Genomic DNA, 21,761 nt, shown 5'->3' on the forward strand with positions numbered 1-21,761 from the left:
GTCTGAAAATACTGCAGGCTATGGACTAGGGGAGGTGGGATGAGATATATCCCAACACTGGAGCAGGGGCCTACAAAAGAGGGGCAGAGTAGATACTTTGGGGACTAAGATATTAAACCATCGCAACTTAAATCTATCAGAACACTTTTACCAGAACCCTACATGAATAAAAGTGGGCACAGAAATAGATTAAACAGGAATATGAATAATTGACATCACTTATGGGAATAATGTCTGATAAGTTTTACTAGTCTCTTCTTTATATAGTGGGAGTTTTGTGGCTTTTACAATTTTACAGATAATAATTTGAGGAAATAGATTATAGAATGTTTAACGAATGGTTTAATCATAATTGTGATGACCATGACCTACCAGAAGGCCAAGGAACCTTGCAGTTAAAAAAAAAAAAAGAAAATTCTATTTATCTATTGCTACTAAAAATTCTTTCTGAGACTTAATTAGGTCATTTGTTTAATCTCATGGGGATTTTCTCCCATTCTTTTTTCTTTTCTTTCTACTTCACTTCTGTTGTTTAGCTGTTTGCTTTTAAAAAGTTAGGAAGATTTTTTTTTTAAAGTACTCGAGAACTTTCAGTATTTAAGTAAGTTATACTAGATATCTTCCTCTGCTTTGGATGTCAAATACAACAGTCACTTGAACAGTGCCAATCTTATCTCTCTACAACCTTCACAGATATTTCTGTTGCATACTATGGTTCAAAATGCTGATCACAGACTTTGTGTAGATTTGAAGCAGAAAATTCCCATTGAAATCTGTGACTTGGATCTTTCTTTACTGTCCTATAAGACAGAGCAGAATTCTCCTCTTTGTTCCTAAAAATATGCCCCTATAAAATAATGTATGTACTGTCTGCTGAATATTCTCCACTATTCATGAAGTTAAAATTAACTTCTTGTTTTAATTGCTTATCAGTTCCATAAGCATAATTCTCATGATTTAACCTGCTTTCATAGGGATGTGCTACCTTTCCATATAGAACTTCACATTTTTATGAATTTTTACTGTTTAAAATGTATATGTATGTAAATTATTACGCATCTGAGCCTTTCACATCAGAGGTACACTATAAATACTAAATCAACGTGGAAAACATCATGTCTGCTTTAACTTGACTTGATTATGGCTAAATATGAAAAAATAAATTAGCATTTTACTCTATTTTTAGTTGTCTTCATTGTATTATACTGTATATTTGCTTCAAGTGTGCAGATTAACACGCCTCCCAACTATTTCCTATAGGTTTATGCTAATAAAGTGTAACTTAAAACAACTCATGAGGGACTAGGTAGAGAAAGTCAGATGTCTAATACAGATGTTCCTTAACTGAAGGACAAATGTGCTGAAAACTTTGGAATACTGCGGGGGTTTTTTTTCTAAGAACAGGCTTACCTATTGCAGATGGTAAATTTAGCAGAAGTTGTGTTAAAAAAGGCTGAGACAGTAAAAAGCTTTCTTTTAATTTAGATTATATTTTTGCTCATGCTTTCCATAATTTATTATTGATTACTCTGAGATTTATTACCTATATTTTAGCTAACTATTCAAGCGATTTTAAAAATAAAGCAGCTACAAAATGCTGCAACTCTGCAATCATGCCAAAGACCATTTTTCTTGTCCACAAACGTGATTGACATAGGAATGTGACTCAGGAAGAAAACATTATTAATATGAAGAAAAGTTATGACTTTTGAATGATGTTGGCTTGCCTTGCAAGTAATTCCCTGGGTTATATCTGCATTGCATATTCTGATAAGTATACATAGCCAGATCCTCTTTACACATTTTAGTTTCTTTAATAATTTTGCTAAATGCAGAAGAGGGAAAAATAAAGACATATTATTAATAAACAAGCAATTAAACAGGTTAGGGCAACAATGCAATGCTGGTCATTCAGGTACCCTGTGCTAATTTTAATTAGCTGCTTTCCCTTGCTTTCAAATGTAATTAAAGCAGCTTAGTTGTGCTCAGTGATGCAAAACACCTTATTTAATCACTAACATTATTTCCCTGAACTATTAATGATTTTCAAAATGCTTGTTTATGCAGAATTAGAACAGTAATTATCTTACCAGTTAATTTTGTACCTTCACATTTCACACCTCGCTCAAACGTCATTCATTTACCATAGCCTTTCTGTCAAAACAAAGAAATGCTTGTTCTAAATGTGCTTCTGACTGCCAAATTGAAAGCCAAGTTTTGTAACACTAATAAAGTAGCTCCCAAGTGAAACAGGTGTAGTAATTTAGACCCTTCCTGTCTCAAGCTTGCACGTACATGCTATGTCTTTTCTTTATTAGCTTTAAAATGAGAGCTTGGTGTGCAAAATAAGCTATTTAATTCAGACTTGTGGAGCAGAATATAATCTTTAATTTAAACTAGAGCAGTAAAAAAAGGCCTTTAATTTTAACTGGCATGTGCGTGTGAATTTGAATTAATAATCCAGAAAATTGAAACTGTTTTGCTGCTGTTGCTGGATAGTGACTGTTCTTCACATGCCCTTAGTTTCACTCACTCCATTTCTCTCTCCCAAGCTTTGCATAGTGCCTGTTTTTATGATGTTGCTGTCTTACAAAAAGATATCTCTTCTAAACAACAAAAAATCTTGCAAAAACATATTGTGTTGAAAGAAATTCTTATGTCTGCATTATTTCAGTTCACAAAAGGAATATCATTACTGTATTCACTATATCTACTTAAGGCAGAATTTAAATACACCATTATTTTACACTTCACAAATCATCAGATTTTTCTCCTTTTCTTTTATTGTAAGTCAACAACTCATTTTGTCCTTATAATCACAAAATACAATGGCCTTACAATCAGCAAATCATTCTTTCTCCTGACTCTTCTAAGAAAGGAGGTCTTCCCTAATTTCGGGAAAATTAAGCAACTGCCCAAAGTCATACAAAAGATAATTTGTTGCAGAACTACAAAACAAAAAAAGCTCCATCTTCCAGCTGTTATGAGGTCTTCTACACTCATCCCAAGTCTTGCAGCAAGTGCTGGTGGTGAGCACCAGTTGTTGCTTTTCCAGGAGATGGCTTGTGAGCCAGAGGAGCAGCTCAAGAGGAGTCATTCTGACTCTCTCCTCTCTGAGGCCACACATCAGGCAACTAAATATCTATGTAATCCAGTTCAACCAAGTTCAACATTCAATCCACAAAACTAGAAGACAGCCTGAAAATCCCACTGTAAATCAGACCTATCACTTATACAACGCATCTGTGAATAACACAGATACGCATCTGGCAAAATTCCTTCTGAAAAAGGGGACTAAAAAAGACTGGATTTGATGCAATGCTTCTACCACTGACATAATTTTTGGCAGGAAAGGTATTTGCAAACACAGTATTAGGTCTTAGCTTTTAAAGGCTTGTTAATGCAATTAAATTTAAACACTAAAGCAGTGCATTTGACCTCCACTGGACTACTTTAAAGCACAAAGTTACCCCTGTAAGCAAAAGGGATGGCAGAACAGACACCTAAGAGGCCAACAATAATTTTGCATGTGTTCATTAGAGACACTGAGTTACTGCAGTCAAGATTTTAAATACCACATCTCATTTTGCAAATATTCTTTTTAAATACGTTATAAATCATACAGAAGAAAGCAGATCAATGTGCAAAAGAACCGTTTTAGTTAAAAAGCCATATTTTGTCTAAAAGCTTTACATGCACCCTGACAAAGTAGTTATATTTTAATAAATTTAAATGTATTAGATTTTTTCCCAGAGATTCTATAAATTTGAGACAGCTAAAATTATTTCAATATTTTCAGAATGCCCAAGATTCATGGTCTCCTGGCAACTAGCAATCACATGGCTGGAGAGGTTTTGGCCTACTGCTACAATGCCGTTCTATGTTTGGTTGATGATTTATTCAAACCCAGTTTCAAACCTGCTGTTAGCTCCCTCATTGCTTTAATGCAGCTAGTCTACCATTCATAACTGTCAAGAACCAATTCGTTGGGACTTGCGCTTATTAAGCACCCAAACTGTGGAGTGAACATACCCAGTTTTGTGCCTGCGAATGTGAATAAACACTATACTTTGCACCCGTATAAATTGATCTCTGATGTTTTTAACACCATGCATTATTTTTATCTTGTTATCAAGATACTCAACCATGAACTCAGGAGAATCCATTGTGCACAGCTCGGTGTTAGCAGGTGGCACTAAGCCTGGCAGCCTCCTGTCTGCCAGGGCGGGCACAGAGGGAGAGGGTGGTTTAACACACTGTGCCTGCAGAAAGTTACTGTATGCACAGAGTACAAGGTCTATGATTTTACATGGAAAGAGGAAGGACAGGCTCATCTTCCAGATAGAGCACTGTGCTTGGAGAAACAGCAATGGACTTATTTTCTTAAAGACTGCTTTCTTTGAAAGGAGAAAGATTGCTCTGGCAATTAAAGGAGTAATCACGGTGGATATTTACCCTATTGAGGACAATATATCAATTCTCTTGGTCAAACACACCAACTGTGTAAATAATATAAAGAGAAAATGGGTTTTGAAAATAAAATATTACTTAACAAGTGCATTTATATTTTAATCTAGCACTGTTAATTCAATAGTCTCAAAAAGGCATATTTGAATTGCAGGCTTTAATAGTTTTTCATGTTGAATAACATGGTAATATGATTTTTCTCCATTCTGTACACATAAGGAACATTCTAAAATGTGTAGCCACAATTACACAGCAGCAGTGTGCATGATATTTAATGTGAGCCTGGGAATAAAGCTAGTTCAAACCATTTGGTTTAAAACAATCATAAATAGCAATTTTAACATAATGATTCTACTGTAGCATGCTTTGCTTGAATTTCAAGGATTCTAGTGGGAAAAACATAATATTCTGAGCACTAATTTAATTCAACTTAGGACTACAGTAAAATTAAGGTTCTGACCAAACGGCAATTAAAGAAAGTTTGAGGCTGTTTTTTGGGTTTTGTTTGGTTTTGTTTTTTTTCTGGTACAAAGGACTCAATATTTCTTGAAAAGGCAATTATTATAAAAATGTCAGCAACAATAATTGGAGGGTAAGACGGTTTTTTTCTTGAGTGTTTGCTGATATTTTGCCCATCCCATCAAGAATTTCAAAAGAGGAACAAAATGGCACTCTATCTTCTGGACAGCTTGATGTTTGTCTTTGCTGTCAAACAAAAGGGGATGTAATTCCATTCATACTGAGAAGATCAGATAATGCAGAAAATATGATAAGCCAGAACAATTCACAACTAGTCATACACACATTAAGGGGTCTAGACTCCTTTAGTGCATAGAGACTGACACACAGGGCCCTACTGAATCAAGGTTGTTCATTAATAAGAAATGTATTTGCTTACCAGCTCTTCACATTTTCATGAAGAACAGGTTAACACAAATATCTTCTTAAAATTACTCAAAATCATCTCAACATCAGTTAACTACACTACACTCTAATCTGATGCTGCAAACAGAACAGGCCTCTGCTTACACTCAGGAGTGGCTCCAACAAGACTACTCTGCATTATACCTGGAAGTCCTTGTGGGAAAAATCCCACCAGAAGTATTGGGAGAGTCATGAGATAAAAGTATGAATGTATATGTAAGTTTTTCAAAAGGATAGTTGCCCTAGAAAATTAATCATCACTCCTTTTTACAAGACTTTCGCTTCAAACTCATGGCCTTCTTTAACACAAACACAGTGGACACAGTTCTCCAGGCTGTTAACGTTTGTTTTGTGGCAATGTAATGCAATTAAATTTAACTAGCCTTGAACTGGCAAATATATACAGTGTTTAGGCTTCAACTTTAAATAAAGCTTACTGTTGCTCTAAGTGAATCAAAATCTTTCCCAAATTTGGAAAAAAGATCAGAGCACTTTCATCTCTAGATCTGTTTTCATGGTTACCTATAGAAATATCTGTTCTTTGGAAAGGTGAGGTGCTGTGCAATATTCCCATGGTCTTTTTCAATGTATTACACTGAATGCTGTTCATTTCTCAGATGTGTGAAGCAATTCAGTATTGTCTTACTAAATATTTACTGATTATCCAGAGATTATATCACATGAAAATTTAGGTAGAACCAATATTGATTACCTTTATTGATAGTGATCACATCCACAGGAGATAAAAGTTTCACAGACTAATGGCTGGGGGTTTGCATCCAACTTTTCACCCTCCTAGTCTTATGAATAAACACACAGAAACACCCAAGTCTAACTTGCTCTGTACCAAACTGTCCTTATATCTTATCTTTCCTTATCAGACACTTATATCTCTTCATTGATGCAACGTACATCCGCTCCCAAATACAGGAATGCAGTGAAGTGAATGAAAAGGAAAGCGATGGGTAGCAGTAGTAACTTATAGTCTCCAGGTTATTTAACCATTTCTTATTCAAAGACTTAACCTGGGAGAAGTAATCAACAATTAAGCAAATCAAGGAATTCTATCAGGGATGGGAGAGAAAGAAGCTCAGTAGGCCAACCAGTGCAGCTCTGCACTTTGAAGCAGGGTCTATTATAAACAAGGCATAATCTGTAAATTTCTCTATAACCTGTTTCTTAAAAATTATGACAATTACACAGCCTCTTAAAATAGCTAATCCCATCCCACAATTAGCACTATAGAATGAGATTGCTTCTTTCCTTATAAATAATACAAATCTCATTTGCTACACACTAAAGAAGTGTATCTTGCCCTGCACTTAATGAACATAGGGAACAATTGGTCACTATCCTATTCATAGCAATCATTTAGAGCTTATAGTATTCCACCCTCAGTCTTTTCTCAGCTTGGTAAATCCAGGGGTTTCAAGGGAGTTTGTTTGTTCTGTTTCATAAGTCTTTGATTAGCCCACATTTGTCTTGACCAAAACTCAGGCAGAGGTCTGAGTCTGAGGTCTTGCATTTCAAGGAGTAATTTTCCCCCCAATTTTATATCTGACGGTCCTGATCATGTATCCTGAAATTACATCTTGTTTTTCTTCTCCACCAGTACTTATCAAGATCTTTTGAATTCTAAACTTAATCTCCCAAGTGCTTGCAAACTGTTCTAGATTGGTGCCAGCCAAAAACTTTTTAACAGTATCTGCTGCTATATCATCAAAGTAGAACCAGATCCACAGGGCACCTTAGGGAAGCCTGTTGTGTACATCCCTGAGTTGCAAAACAAAGTATTGCTATCTTTGAGTATTTTTAAACATTTATGTAAATGTTGTACTTAGCTTCATCCTATTCATAGTTTCCTACACCACCATCTGTATATTTTAACCATAAAAAGACATTTTATAACGTGGTTTTTTTCTATTTCAATCACAGAGCAGACTACAGTTCTTTTGTGAATGAAGGGAAAGGAAATGAAATGCAAGGTCTATCTCATCTGCCTTAAAAACTGATGAAAGAAGATAAGAATTAAAAGGAAAGTGAGAAGATCATCAACAAGCAGAATGTCATGAAATACAAAGGATAAAGCCAACTTTAAAATTTACTGATGGTAAATGTGACTAGTTAAAATTTCCCACAGAATTTTAAAAGGTAGATAGACTACACAAGCCAGGTAACAGCAGTTTTGCTTTTATGTATAATTTGAACTCTCAACTCCCACATAGTATGTTTGTTTACTGGAGGTAAAAAAAAATTATTTCTTCCCTTACTCTTCCATGCTTGATAGATTAACAAAATAACTAGTATGAATAAGGCTTTTCCTTGATAACTTAACACTGCTAATCATATCTCAGGGCCTTGGGTTTCCACAGAGGCTGAAATGCATGCTAGGACTGCATCTCCTCCCTTTGTAAGCTATCCTCCTGTGAGAGACTGCACTGTTAATGGTTAATGACTCAAACAACCAACCACTTGCAGTAACTGCCAGGTGCAGAGGACAGGGACACCCATCACCAGAGGTACAAACTGGATTTTGAGCCAGATAAAGAAAGAGGCCGATAAATAGTATAATATTTACATAACTATTGTGTTTTGACAGTGTCATAGTTGACTAACATAACAGGTAGGAAAGCCTAATAAATCCTATTAAAAGTTAAAGTTTCAGTCCAATAGCCAAAGGTGCACAAGGTAATGTATCCACACTTCTCAGTCACAGACTCCTTTATTATGGCCTATTTCCACCAGTCTAATCTGAAATGAATGCATTAGGTTTTGTGTTCTTTGCACAGTTGCTGCCAGTGTCTCTCTGCCCTTCCTCCTGATTTGCTTGGTAGTTTGGGAGCCTAAGGGAAGGGTGGATTAAATTGGAAAATATAAATAACAAATCAAAAATTAAAATTGATTGGATAAACAATTTCCCTTAGACTGTTTCTTAATAAGTGATCGATTTTTTAATCAATATTCATTATTTCTCAGAACATACCAAACTGTTTATTGAATAAATGAATGGCTGGAACTACAATGACATGAAATCAAGTAGGTGAACCAATTTCTTTAATAACATGGGCTGAACAGGCCACCTCATCTTACCTGGTTGAAACTAAAAGTCAGAAATTCAACACCATTGAGCAAGGATAAAGGATGCAATTTGTTTTCATGTTTGGCACGCACAGGTGTACAGCCACATGCTGATTTGTGTGATATTTCTAAATTGCATTTGAAAGTTTCTTTCTTTTTGATAGAACTTTTGTGTTCTTTCCCACAATTCTTCATCAGTCAGCATATTGCAAAGCTTCTGAAATAAAATTCAGATCTGAAAAATGAGACCTGTAAAACTGTTCACCGTAAAGTCTTCAGGCATGGCAAATGGATTTTTCTAATACGTTTTTATTCACTTGTATCAGATTCAGTGGTACATATAAACTATATGCTACATCCTAATATATACTTCAGACTATTGCATAGTTTTTTTGACATGTAAAAAATAATCTTTTGAGACACAGAGGTTCTGATGTTCTTTTTCTTTTTTTCAGTTGAAGAAAAAGCACTAGGGTATGAGATCTCCAAGAAATGTTTGCACATTTGTTTAAAACACAAACAAGCATATTAATTTGGTTCTACATAATACAGATCATATTGTTTACATGATCTTCAACTCACAAATTTCTTCCAGTATGTGGAAATACTTAATTTTCATTTGTACTCACAATATACATGATTCTTCTTCTTATGAAAAAATATAAACTGTACTAATAAACTGTTAATTAATTTGTAGGACGCTCGCTTGAACATCTATTTTAACTTGTAATAATTAATCTAACAAATGACCAAACAGCAGTATAATTTCATTCTTCTAAAGAGATAAAAGTATGAAATAACCTGAGCAATGAAAGGAATCAGAAGGATAGCAGTCTCACTTTGTACATTAATTCCATGTGTTCGTTGTTGTCACAAATAATTATAGAGAAATCAAGTATCAATCTGTTGTGCTATGTTGCCATCTACAATAACACTAATGTAAGAAGAAGAACTTTTATTAAACTCACTTTTGTATATCATAGATTTTTGCAAATGATAAAGGCCTATGGTTAAACCAGAAATCTAACCTAAAGTCTGAAACTTCAAATTTAATTTCACTCTCAATTTGAATCTCCCTTACAACACTGCTTCCCAATAACAAAGCACTAAGTTCAGCTGTTAACACTAACATTGAGATTAAAAAAGTGTTAACTCTTGAAACTTAGCTGTTTCCTCTTGTAACATATAAATATTCTGCAGGAATTCAAGTCCAGTCACCATTCAGTGTAATACACATTTCTAGAGCATTCAGGACTATCTGACAACATGAGTCATCAGCACAGACCAAAACACACTTTCTCCTTATTACAAGCATAAAATCCTAGGCACTAATGCTCTGGATTTATTCACAGAGCTTTCAGCTCCCTTAGTCTGGCATTTTGCACTGTCCACTTCAATATACATCTACATGAGGTTGTTAAGGTCCAGATGCCCTTTGGAAATTTAAAAAAAAATGTTATTTTTCCAGTATGAGTGAGTTTGCTTCAAACGGCTGTGACTGTCCTCTCGGTTGAGGCAATAGACTTGGGAAAGCTGGCAGGAGATGAAGCAGAGGCGGTTTGTGTCCCAGAGACTGGCCAGGAGATGGTGGCAGAGAGCAGCTCTCCCTCACTCCCTTTATCATGGTGATTTTAATTCTCATAGACCCCAAGGTCCTCTGGGCACCTCATTACACTAAAACACAGCAGTCTCCTGACTTGTGCCATCAACTTACTTTTTATGTTTTAAGATAACATAACAAGCTCAAAACATTGGTTAACATCCAGTTTGTTCGGTCGGATCGGGGCACTTGCATAAACACACTACAGACTGGATGCACTCAGCTTTCCCACATCTGCTGAAGAACCAAGTATCATGACATCAGTTTTGGTAGTGATAAAAATCAAACATTTTCTGGAGCCATTATTGCCTAAAATGTTAATGCAGTTTACTTTTTTCAAATGTGATCGATAGCTGGGGGAAAAGTGCCCATAAATTACTAAAGGCAAATACCATTCTATTAGCACTCAGGAGATTTTGCAACATTTGCCAGTCTCTGTTTTACTGGGGAAAAAAAAATTAATTTGCTGAAAGCCTAGTTTTTTACCTGTCTTTGTCTTTCTCTGTGAAAGAGGGATATTTTTATCAAGAGTCATTTAGGAGATGTAATTCTAATGTACTATAGCTATAGGTTTCAATTAATGTTCTACCTCTCTGTCAGCTTTACATTCCATGTTTTATGAAATCATTAACTATTGTCATGTTTCTATTATGATACTATTAGGAAATAAAGAGATGTATGTAAATGGAGATGTAAAATAAATGTACGACAGTTACTAGGAGCAACATCTGTGCACTATCATACGTGTTTACACTAATTTTCTAAAGATTGTTCCATTCATTACAAAGCATTGTTACTTGCTGTGGCACAACCTTTATTTCCATGCATTTAAGGATTCAAGCAAAGAGAGGGTAAATGAGAGCCTAATCAATACCACTTTTCATTTTGCTTCTAATGTTCTGCCTTTCCCTTTCTTTTCTTCATGAACAAATCCAAAAAAGATCCTGACGTTACAGTCATAAAATGTAATTCTTCTGCAGAAACACAGACAATAATGCTCTCTGTATTCAGGCATATTGCATATTCTAATGGCATTTGGCTAAATTGAGTATGGATTTAACATCAAAGGCTTCATGAATTTTTCAAATGAGATATTAAAGTCAATATTTCAAGTGAAAGATATTTCAATTTAGTTGCATACACAACAATAAAAAACTTCTACAAGGCAGAGGTACTAGTGGCTGTGGCAGTATTAGTTCATTCAGGAAATTATTAGTTTATAAGAAAATCAAACAGAAGGTTGTGATATGGCAATGACACTGAATAAATTACACTCACTGATACGGGCTAAATGTACTTTATCTCTTGAAGTCCGAAGCAGAACTTGCTACTGGCATGTTCAGTCCTTCAAGCAGGGCTTCATTTGGGGCTATTTTATTTATTCATTTTGTAAATTCAAATGGTTCCATCATGATTTGCATTCAGAACCTCAGAAATCTGCTTATTTTCATCTCTGAAATGGCTAGGCCCAGTGTATGCAAGAAAAACTACTGATCTTGTTTAATTTTTAATCTAAGTGTATTTTGCTCCATATTGTCAATGCTTGTGCAATGCTGGTTTCACACTGAATTGCACGTTCAGACTCAGTGCCCACAAAAAGTCCACTGAGCTCTGATAACTTCTATGTCCTGGCAAAGATAAAGACTTGCAAACAACACAGCACAGAGTCTGATCATTCTTTTCCTTTCCTATTTCAGGCTTGTCGAATGTAGCAAAGCGCCCGTTACCTCAGTAAGATGTTGTATTCTGGTGTCCTGCCATATCCCTGAAGAACACATGCATTTGTATCCCCTACTGCTCTTGGGGGAGCCAGAGGCACTACACACATGCGGGTAGTGCATATTTAGGCAGCTATAACCACAGGGACATTGTGCCACTCTAAGACCAAATACATCATTTGTTCACACACAGGATAACAGCAACTACAAATATATTCCATTGAAGATGCAATGATTAATGATTTTACTAGTAATTCTTATCTTACTGAAAACTAATTATAATTAGTAATAATTATAAGAACCCTACTACTAAGAAATAAAGGAATTTCTGTATTTCTGCTCCTGCTACCACTACAAATACAAAAAGCTTTGCTATGTACATGACATTTCTACAGAAGGCCCCAGCCAATTTTTCCAAGTGCCTTTAAACACAGGTGGGAGGGCAAATCTTTTTGGGTACCAGGGGAAAGTTACACTGCTATAAAACTGATTATCAGGTAGTTTGGGCCCACAAATTACCACAAAAAAACCCCCATCCTAAAAGCACTTCCTTGAAACCAGCAGGTTGTTTGTCTCCACAATATTCACCTGAAGTGTTTGCACTTACTGTGAGAGCACTTCAAGGGCTCACATAAAAAACAAAGCTGGCACTAACTAAATGTTAAACTGCTGGGCCTAGCTCTATCATGGCTGCAGGACTGACAGCAAATGCTGACCTGTTGTTCAGAACTAAACAAAGCCAGTAGTCTTGTGGGGAACACTTGCAGAGACCGAGGCATGACATCTTTCCCCCACTCAAACTCTACATAATCTGTTTCATTTATCCAGTTTGCACCCTTGTAGGTCTTGGTGTCCTATCTATTTGTTCATCCCCAGCGTCTTTCTGAAGCTCAATGTTCAAAGTCCTCTAGTATTTCCATAAAATCGAAAGTGCCACCATCTCAAAGGCAATCAATCAGGGATAAATGTCATCTTCAGAAACAGTACTGTCAGAAAAAGTATTTCTTGTGGTAGCAAAGGTAAGGTAGAAACTCTCTATTGTTAATAAGATCCAATAGTAACTAGAATTACATTTTCAAAATTGCCTCTGGGGCTGGGGAATATGATTTCCTTTTCTTCTGTTGTAATTTCTGGACATCTTTGAGACCGTTCTGAAAACTACAGTTTACAGTTAATGAGTCAGCAGTGCGTCCAAAAACTTCCAGTTGAAATTATTGAAATTTTGATCTTTTTTTATGGCATGACATAAAATGACACTGTTAAGAGGAAAGGTTCCCTCATGATCTCCATTCACTCTGAGAATCAATGTTTAAGGAATGAACCCCTGAACTGAATAATTTCACATTATTCTTCTTGATTTTAAGGATGCACATAAAGTCAAGAGTACTCCTCTTGTGAGATCTATGTCAAAATGATAGTTCAAATCATTCTTCAGAGCACTGCTAAATAAACAAGGAATATTTGTAGCTCAGATCAGAAGAGGAGACCAAGCTGTAGGATTTGACTTCTGACAAGCAAATGCTATGCCAGTAATAAAGTCATTCACATCATGCTGTACATAACATTGGTGTTTAATGTAAGTTGCTATTGAAAACATATGAGTAGATTATCCATAGAAACAAATGGAAGAGATTGAGCTACCTAAAATACACATTTGACTCTTTATTAACTGGTGATAATCTGCATTGATCCGCATTGCAATTCCATTGCAGATGTTGCTGACATCAAGATGTATGACAAGGAAACTACAGAAAGAGCATATTTAAACATGTATTTCACATTAGTCAACCATATATGTAGTGAAAAAATGTCTTTAATGGGAGTTTAAGTTTTCTACTTTATTCTCTGCAATTTTTTGCATGTTGTTAGAAATAAGTAGTAATGAAAATCCAGTTAGTCATTTGATTTTCTCTAATTTCCTAACTTTCTAAAATTTTCTGATTTGCTTTTTAAGTTTCATTTTTGCCAGAGTCTAGAGAAGGAACTGTAATTATGTAGTGAGACTGAAACTCATGGCAAGGAGAGGGATGGCTACACTTTCAGATGTACCATTTGTACAGATGGAGCAAGCACAGCTGCTTTCAGACTTGTTAATACATTCTGTAGGGAATGAAAGCCTTGAAAAGGATTGTACTTCTGTGCATTTCCTCCCCCTCCACACAGCAAATGGAGCTGGCAGTCCACCAAAGCTCCAGACATACTCTCCTGCACTGTGTAGAAGAAAGTCTGGCATTTCATTAAGGGGAAAATAATGCTTTTAGGGCACCACATTGGATCATCTTTATTAGAGTGGAAGAACCAGAAAGGATGAAGGAGACAGTCATAATGCTGGGACAGAAAGGTAGGAAATGTCTGTATGACTAGGTGAAGAAGCAATACCTGGATTACACTGCAATTCTTTTTCTTTCTATTTGCTATAGGCCAGATCTAAAGCATTAGCTCTCAATTGAGGTAGAAGTAAGATACACCAAGACCCTCAACAGATTTTTTAGTCTCTATCTGGGAAATGCATTTATTATGAAGTGTTATGTGGTTCAGAGCACCTGTGATAGTCCTCTAAGCTAAGGTGAATTTTGTATGTTTTCACAAAGTGACAAAGCAGGAATAACTTAAAAAACACCTTGGTAGAAATCAAAATAAAAAGTTCCATGAAGGTCATCTGAAAAGGCTTACAGGCAATCAAAAATCAAACTGTTTACCAGGCACACAAAAATAGGAACAACCTTAGTGCAAAGTATAATAAATTCCTCTAGTAATGTGAACTACACAGATGATTTCTCCATCAACTCTTTCCACATTTTGAAAGCCACATAGAACCGACGAAGGCAACAGAACTTACCCAAGTTCAGTAGTTCAGCAGTGAGCTCTGTGTTAGTCCACCCACCTCCCTGAAAAAAAGAAATGTTACATGTCAGGAATGAGTCCAGTAATCATCTTCTAACACAGGAGCAATGCCAGCAACATTCTGGTAATGGCAGCATTAATGCTAAAAGTTTACATTTTCAAAAGTGAAAACATTTAGAGACACAATCTGGATATTTTAACTGTCACAGGCTTCAGCAATCCGATATTGCTTAGCCTTGTGGCCAAGGCATTAAGCCACTGGTATCTAACTGCCACCAGAACAGATCTTCTCAGTACTTCCCTAATAACCTCAATAATTAATCCATCAAAATTTGAAGGAGAAAAGCAAGGGCCATGTCACTATTAACAAATAAGAAACAAAGAAAAAACTTACTGATTTTGCTTAAAACAGATAGTGAGAATATTTTCTACTCTACGGTAAGACCAGAAAACAATATAAAGGTGTAATGGTCTACAGTACTTCAAATTCATTGGACTCATTATATATCCCAAAATACAGAGAATAACTTTAATCCATTTGCTTGGTCAATTCTTTCTCTTACCTGTCAAAACAAAGCCAAACAAATGAACAAAAAAGGGCAACAGGTTCCCTTCCACATAGAAAGGACAAAGCATCTACTATATGAGTGTAACCAAATTCAGGTTTGTACCAGAAATATAAATAGTACCAACTGAAAAAATAATTAATAATAAAAGTATTTTGTGCAATTCCAAGGAAAATTAGATGACTGACTGAAAAGGATACAAGCGTACACAATTCATCATATAGAATATGGTAACACTTGGCTAAAACTAGTGTGGAGTTCCTCACTTTAATGAGCACAGTCTTCACCCACAAATTAAAAATAAACAAATAAAAAAGATACGAGTATGACCTCACTTACTGGCAGTCGATCAAACTGCAATTTGTCCCAAGAGCTGGGAAGCCACTGCCTTATAACACGCCAAGAACTCTTGCTTATTGAACTGATCTGTATGAAGTCTGAATTTTTTTCTGTCTACAGCAATAGCTTTTCCTATCAAAACATTCGGGTTTATGTAAATGACAATGGTTAATTGGAAATATAGCATGATGTTTAAAGTTGAATCATGCTCACTTAACTTTGGAGTATCCTTGTACCGTCACTGAATAAAAGTAGGGTTCCTTAAGCTGAGGGTTGTACAATACAGCAAACAGTCCGAACTCAGTGCAGTGCTGCTCATACTAACAGCAAACTTGAATAGCTATACAGAACAGTCTAAATCTTTAACATACATATATTACCATAACTTTAAAACCAGTAGTTTTCATTAATCATACAATGGCATGCTTATTCATTTACAGCCAGTTGATTAAAACATAGATATATAGTCCTGAACATCACAGAAATCGCAGGCACTCAGCCATTCCTTCAAAACAGCGTTTTCTCAGCCTTGTCTCATCACTCAGCTACATATTTCAGATTACAAAAATTGTTAAAGATTCCAGCATAGAAATGGACAACAAAGATCCTAAATAAAGACTGAAGGGCATAAATTTTCTGCCACAACAAGGATAAAGCTTCAGGTAGAGAATGTCTGGTTCAATGCCCTCCATCCTACTACTGCAACATTTCAAACATAATCAAAAGAAACTAATTTGGATTTTTTATAAGAAAAGCCTGAAAATAGCTTGATAAATTATGGATAGACATCTGTAGCTTTAAATTTTTATTTCCATGAAGCCAAACATCTAAAAATGTTTGAAACACAGGGAAGTATGTGCTGGAAACAAAGTTATTTCTTAGAGAATGGGTCATCAATCTAGAGATCTTAAGTCATTTATTGTCCAAGTCAATGTGAATCTTGCATGAACTGAAAAGAAACAGTTAAGATCCAAAGTACAATTTTATCTCTGACCAATGTCCTCTAAACGTGTCATTTACTCAGGGGCTGTAGCTCTATCTAAAGATACAACTTCTGAATATTTTTCAGAAGGGATGCAATGGCTGTATCATTAAGCTTCTAATCATATAAATAGGCAAAAACTGGCAGTCATGGCAGCTTTGGAAGGTGGTTGAGGCAGGCAGAGACTTCCAGTTTGTAGAGGAATGACTCTTTCTTTGCCTATATTTCTGAAATGTATATGAAGGATAAGAAAGGAGCTATTGTAGATTTCTATCATCAGCTTGTGAGAGCTTGAAGAAGAGAAAGATTTCAAAATGCACAGACCAGGAGTTTTGGGCAAAGAATGAAAGGGACAAAGGTTGAGATGAAGGCTTTTAGATTACCTTGCATTAATTTTTTGTTCATTCTCTTTATAAAAGGCATTTCTACAATAAAGTATTCTTTTCATTTACAGAATGAAAAGAATATCAGTACCCCTGATATTCAGTATTTTTTACTGAATCTCATTATTTACTGAATATATAATAGCACAAATACTAAATACATACTTTGTTAGTTATGAAATTACAGCTGCCTATTCCATGGGTTCACTTTCAAAGCATTGTTTTCCTACAAGAAAATTTTGCTAACAATCAAATAATGGACTAGCAAAGGTACTTCTTACACTGAGTCCTTAAATTCAGTGCTGTACTTTCTTATTTCTATAGATTTCACAAACTTTTGAGCATATACCTTATGACTATTGCTGCACTTACGCATACAGACAGCTGGGAAAAAAATCAACATAGGCTGATATATAGGACAATTTGCAGATACAATTTTCAGCTAGACTGAAGCAGATTTGTTTATAAAAGATGGGGTTGAAGATAGCTTGTTTTTTTAAAGTTCTTTTCTCCTATAAGGTACTTGGATAGCCATAAAATGTTTTCAATAAAGAAAAATCCTCATGTGTAAAGGTAACACTCTGGAAATGTGTTTAGAATGTTTTGTGATGGAATACCTAAAAAGCTGTCTCACTACCAAAAACTACTTCCAGTCTTTTCTGTATATCAAGTGCCACTGCTATTCAGCCACATCCTTTACCCTCTGGGCCTGATACATCCTCCACTGAAACCTGTTTACAGCCTTAGTGGCCTCTGCCTCAGAGAGCCCCTTCACTTCTTATCCTGTACCATCAGGTCCAAGTGGCAAAGGCAGCAGATGCCATCACTGCCTTGTCTGGTCAGTGTTTGTATTTTAAAAAAAACAAACCCAACAGCATTTCATACCATGGAAATAATTATAATAATATTGTCCTATTATCTACATAGGCAATGCTGACACACAAAAATTGAAATTTAGAATTTATCTATCATCCATATTCCACTTTTAACAAATAGAAATGTCATTTGTTCATTTATAAATTGAAAAGCAGAATACAGTGTCTGTCCATTATCTGCCTGATAAACTCATTCCAGTGAAACAACTGACAACAAATAATACAAACAATACATGAAAGATTCCAGGGAAAATCAGGTACTGCATACCTAATTCTGTTGGGGATGCAGTTCTATGTAGCAAGAGCTATACAGTGCACCAGTCTTTTACAGAATGGGCTAGTATTTCTAAAGCACTGTAAGGAGTCTTGCACACCGTCAGACAGGATTAGTTATTATTCCTCTAATACTCATTGTCTACCAGTGCATACATACTGGACTCAACAAGCTACTTGTTTATAATTAATTTACGTACATATTTCCACAAATTTTCTTAAAGAATGGCACTTTGCTGCAAACTGAATGCAGAATCAGGAACCAAGAGCTGCTCTGTTCTAACCTTTGCTCCAGCAACAGGTTCTTGAGTCTGCAGCCTTCAGCAAACCACCTCTTGCATTTGTAAAACGAAGATATAAACACCTGCTTGCTTACCTACCAAAGGGTACTGCACAACTATTCAGCCTTCACAACCAAAAGCCAAGTCTGACAAATTCACAATGTATTTGGCAAGGAAGTATTGCACAGTGTTCTGCAATCCCAGGTCGCCTTGGCACCCTATTACATTTTCTCTGTATGCTTTCCAGGGCAAGTTTAAGTCTCTGTTTGACCTCCAAACCTGTAGACAGTTATCACTGGTAAACTGCAATCACAGAATTTGTCCCCCTGACTTCAGGAGGATTAATTAGATGCCTAAAGGTAAGGAAGTAAACAAACATTTGTGGAGTGAGGGCTACGTTTGGTGAAGGGCCAATTCTCCCAATTGATAATGTATAAATAAAAATCATGCCTAATTTGTTTCCATTACTAAGGCTTTATATAATCTATAATTGGAAGCAAATTACATGCTTTATTTTAAATTGTTTACATACAAATCTTATTTTCTTTAAAAGTAGAAATCAACAGCCATTTCTCTGTCACATATTACAAAGACTGAGCATAAGGAGCTTTTTACTTTATCTCATTATGTACTGAACTTAAACATCTGATATAACACTACCCAACAGAAATAAAATTAAATAAATAATGATCAAAAATAATCTCAAATGTTTATTAATCTAGGGCATTTTCATATTTGATGCACGCACAAGAATTTTAAAGTACTTTTTAAAAACTATTTTAAAGATACTGCTTGTATTCTTCATACAAATTACAAGAAAATGACACATGCAACTGAGAATGTTATTAAATAATATATATACTTAACATTACTTTTGTTAAACTGTCACTATATTCCTCAAAATTACCTGAGGCTTTCTATTCAAAAGGAAGTAAAGTCTCGCAAATACGAGTAAAAGAGTCCTTTTCTCAAAGATAACTCACCAAAAAATATTGATGATTGATAGCAAAGTGCTAAAACCTTAAATTTGTGAAACAAGACACCGGTCATCAGCAGGAGTTCACACAAATGGAATTACACTATTTTCACACCAAGGTTTAGAATAGCCTGATTTTCTGAAGTCTCTTGGTTCTCTCTCAGCCTCACTCCTCAACTGAACAGATGCGAATATCGTTCTGGGTCTATTGCAAGTTAAAGCATAATTACTTGTGTGCTGACTGGTGTGGGTACTTTCCACAGGCTGCAGAAGCAGAGTTACTACCATCGATCACATCCTTTAGAGCTCTGTTTTCTTGGAAGTACCGCGACACCACAACCCTGTGGAAGGACACACGAATAAAAGAGACTTTTTGTGAGATATGCAGTGAAAACAAAGCCCATCAAACCAGATAATTTTTTCACCGCATGGATTATCAGACCAAAAAAATCACAAACAAATGGCCTAGATGGAACTTTCCAAGTTTGGGGAAAATAAAAGGATAAATTACCTTCCCTGCCTTCCTTGATTTTTTAAACACTGATATCACCTATATTTCATCCCTAACTACAACTTCATATGACTTGTGTCAATTCTTCTCGCTTATGTCTATGACAGCTACATCTACCATAATCTGGAAAAGAAAATCTAAAAAAATTATGTCCTTTGGATCTAGAACACAAATCCCTTTTCTTCAATTACTCTTGGAATAAGTTCCCTAACCTTGATTAAGCAATAGGTGTTGTGAACTTGTTCTATCCTGTGCCGACTGAAGCCTGTCAAGAAGACATAATTCTCTGTTAAATCCTTATCACTTCTTCACAACAGACATCAGATTACGTAGAAATTATTTGCAAGAATACAAATTACCTCATTTGCAGCCAAATTTGAAATTACACAAAATTTAGAAACTGTGACATCCAACCATATAATGTTTGGATATACTAATGTACATGGCTTTCTCTTCTTTGAGGGATTCATACCAGTCACGAGATTTTTGACATTACCTGTATTTTTCCAAACTCCCTTGAAATGGTGTTGATAATTTAAAAGATATCATAAAGAATTTAATCTGTTAGCATGTTCCACTCCTCAAAAATGCAGTGGCATAAACACTGATGTCCAATGCACTGCAAGGGGGAGGTAACAGTGAATATTCCGCTTGACAGAAAAAGTGCAGAAATAGAAGTCAGGCAGCCTAAGGAACACTCTTCAAGTACTTCAGTCTCTTTTACAGACACTTTCCATGCAGTTCTGGATCCAAGTAACTCCAACACTGTCTGTTTTCGAAGAAGACCAGATCCTTAATGAAAAAACTGCTGCTAGCTATGTGTTCATTAGAATTGGAAATGGAGAGTCACTCTTCTAGCCTGGAGCCAGAAGGTGGGCTATCTTGGAGGCAGGGTTGATAGCTTTTGAATACCAGATGAAGTCTATAGATACAAGACTGGTGTCAAATGACAAGAGCCTTGAGCAGATGGATGACAGTGTGTGTGCACTATAGGCTGTTGTTAATTTACTAGCTAGAGATAATGCTTCTTTAAAATTAAAAATGAGTCATTGGAAAAGAGCCCGAGAGGCCATAGCCTGCAGATTTCAGGCCTCCTGGCAGGCCTGCATTGTGGGGGATAGTTTTTATAGAATTATGAAAATTAAAATTGCATGTTAGAGAGAAAGAAAATGTAATTGTTTCTCTTACTAGCTATTTAAGATATTCATAATCCGGATTTGTAACTCACAAGTACATATTCAGTAAAATGGAATAAACTAGTCATAGTAACTCATAGACAAGATATAGATGAGCAAAGGCAAAGATATATAATATTAATGAATTTTCAAGTGGCAAGATGTAGTGTTTATGTTTGCAACTACACTTTCATTATTTTAGCATGACCATATACAAAGTCCTTCCTTTTCACTATTACTCTGCATAGGACTTTCACTGCTATTGGCTTATGTTCGAAATAGCACTTTTCCTCTGCTTTGATCTTGGGATGAAAATTTCATGTCATATCTCTTGCAAGAGTGTCAATATATTTCCATATCATAATGTAGACAGGGCTGTCTCATTGTTTCCTTGCTTCAAATGTAAGATCAGACATCAGACTCCATGCAAAATTTCTGTGAGAGTCCAGTTTGATAAAGAAGCAACTGATTGCCAAAGGCAAAAAAGGGAGCTGTAAAGAACAAGTACATGGGTCTATCACATGCTACCACGTACTCTGAGGGGTACCATTTACTGTGCTGTGTAGAACTTACTGGGCCACTCATCACCACTGAAGTGTAAGAAAACAGTGAAAAATTCAAACATTCAGAGAGGCTGGATCTAGCTGTCTATGCAGCCAAAACTGTTCTTGTCCTGTGTCCTTGCAGATGGAACATAAGGCTCACATAGTTTTTAATCCATAACATCAGTGAGCTGATGTAGAAAGCCTGCTACTCTGTTCTAACCCAC

The 21,761-nt window shown here is 35.7% G+C and overlaps 1 protein-coding gene across 1 annotated transcript in view; it reads right to left on the minus strand.

The window, feature by feature from the left end:
* Positions 1-21,761, minus strand: part of LOC116791050 — a 225,013-nt gene that overhangs the window by 63,291 nt on the left and 139,961 nt on the right. Inside the window, exons 7-8 of the mRNA XM_032696701.1 lie at positions 19,537-19,647; positions 14,627-14,675 (exon numbers count right to left, since the gene is read on the minus strand). Of these exons, the coding sequence (XP_032552592.1) occupies positions 19,607-19,647 (41 nt within the window). The 3' untranslated portion in view covers positions 14,627-14,675; positions 19,537-19,606. The remainder of the gene's footprint in view (positions 1-14,626; positions 14,676-19,536; positions 19,648-21,761) is intronic.

The sequence above is a fragment of the Chiroxiphia lanceolata genome, chromosome 9 (genome assembly GCF_009829145.1).
Source record: "Chiroxiphia lanceolata isolate bChiLan1 chromosome 9, bChiLan1.pri, whole genome shotgun sequence".
Taxonomy (NCBI): domain Eukaryota; kingdom Metazoa; phylum Chordata; class Aves; order Passeriformes; family Pipridae; genus Chiroxiphia; species Chiroxiphia lanceolata.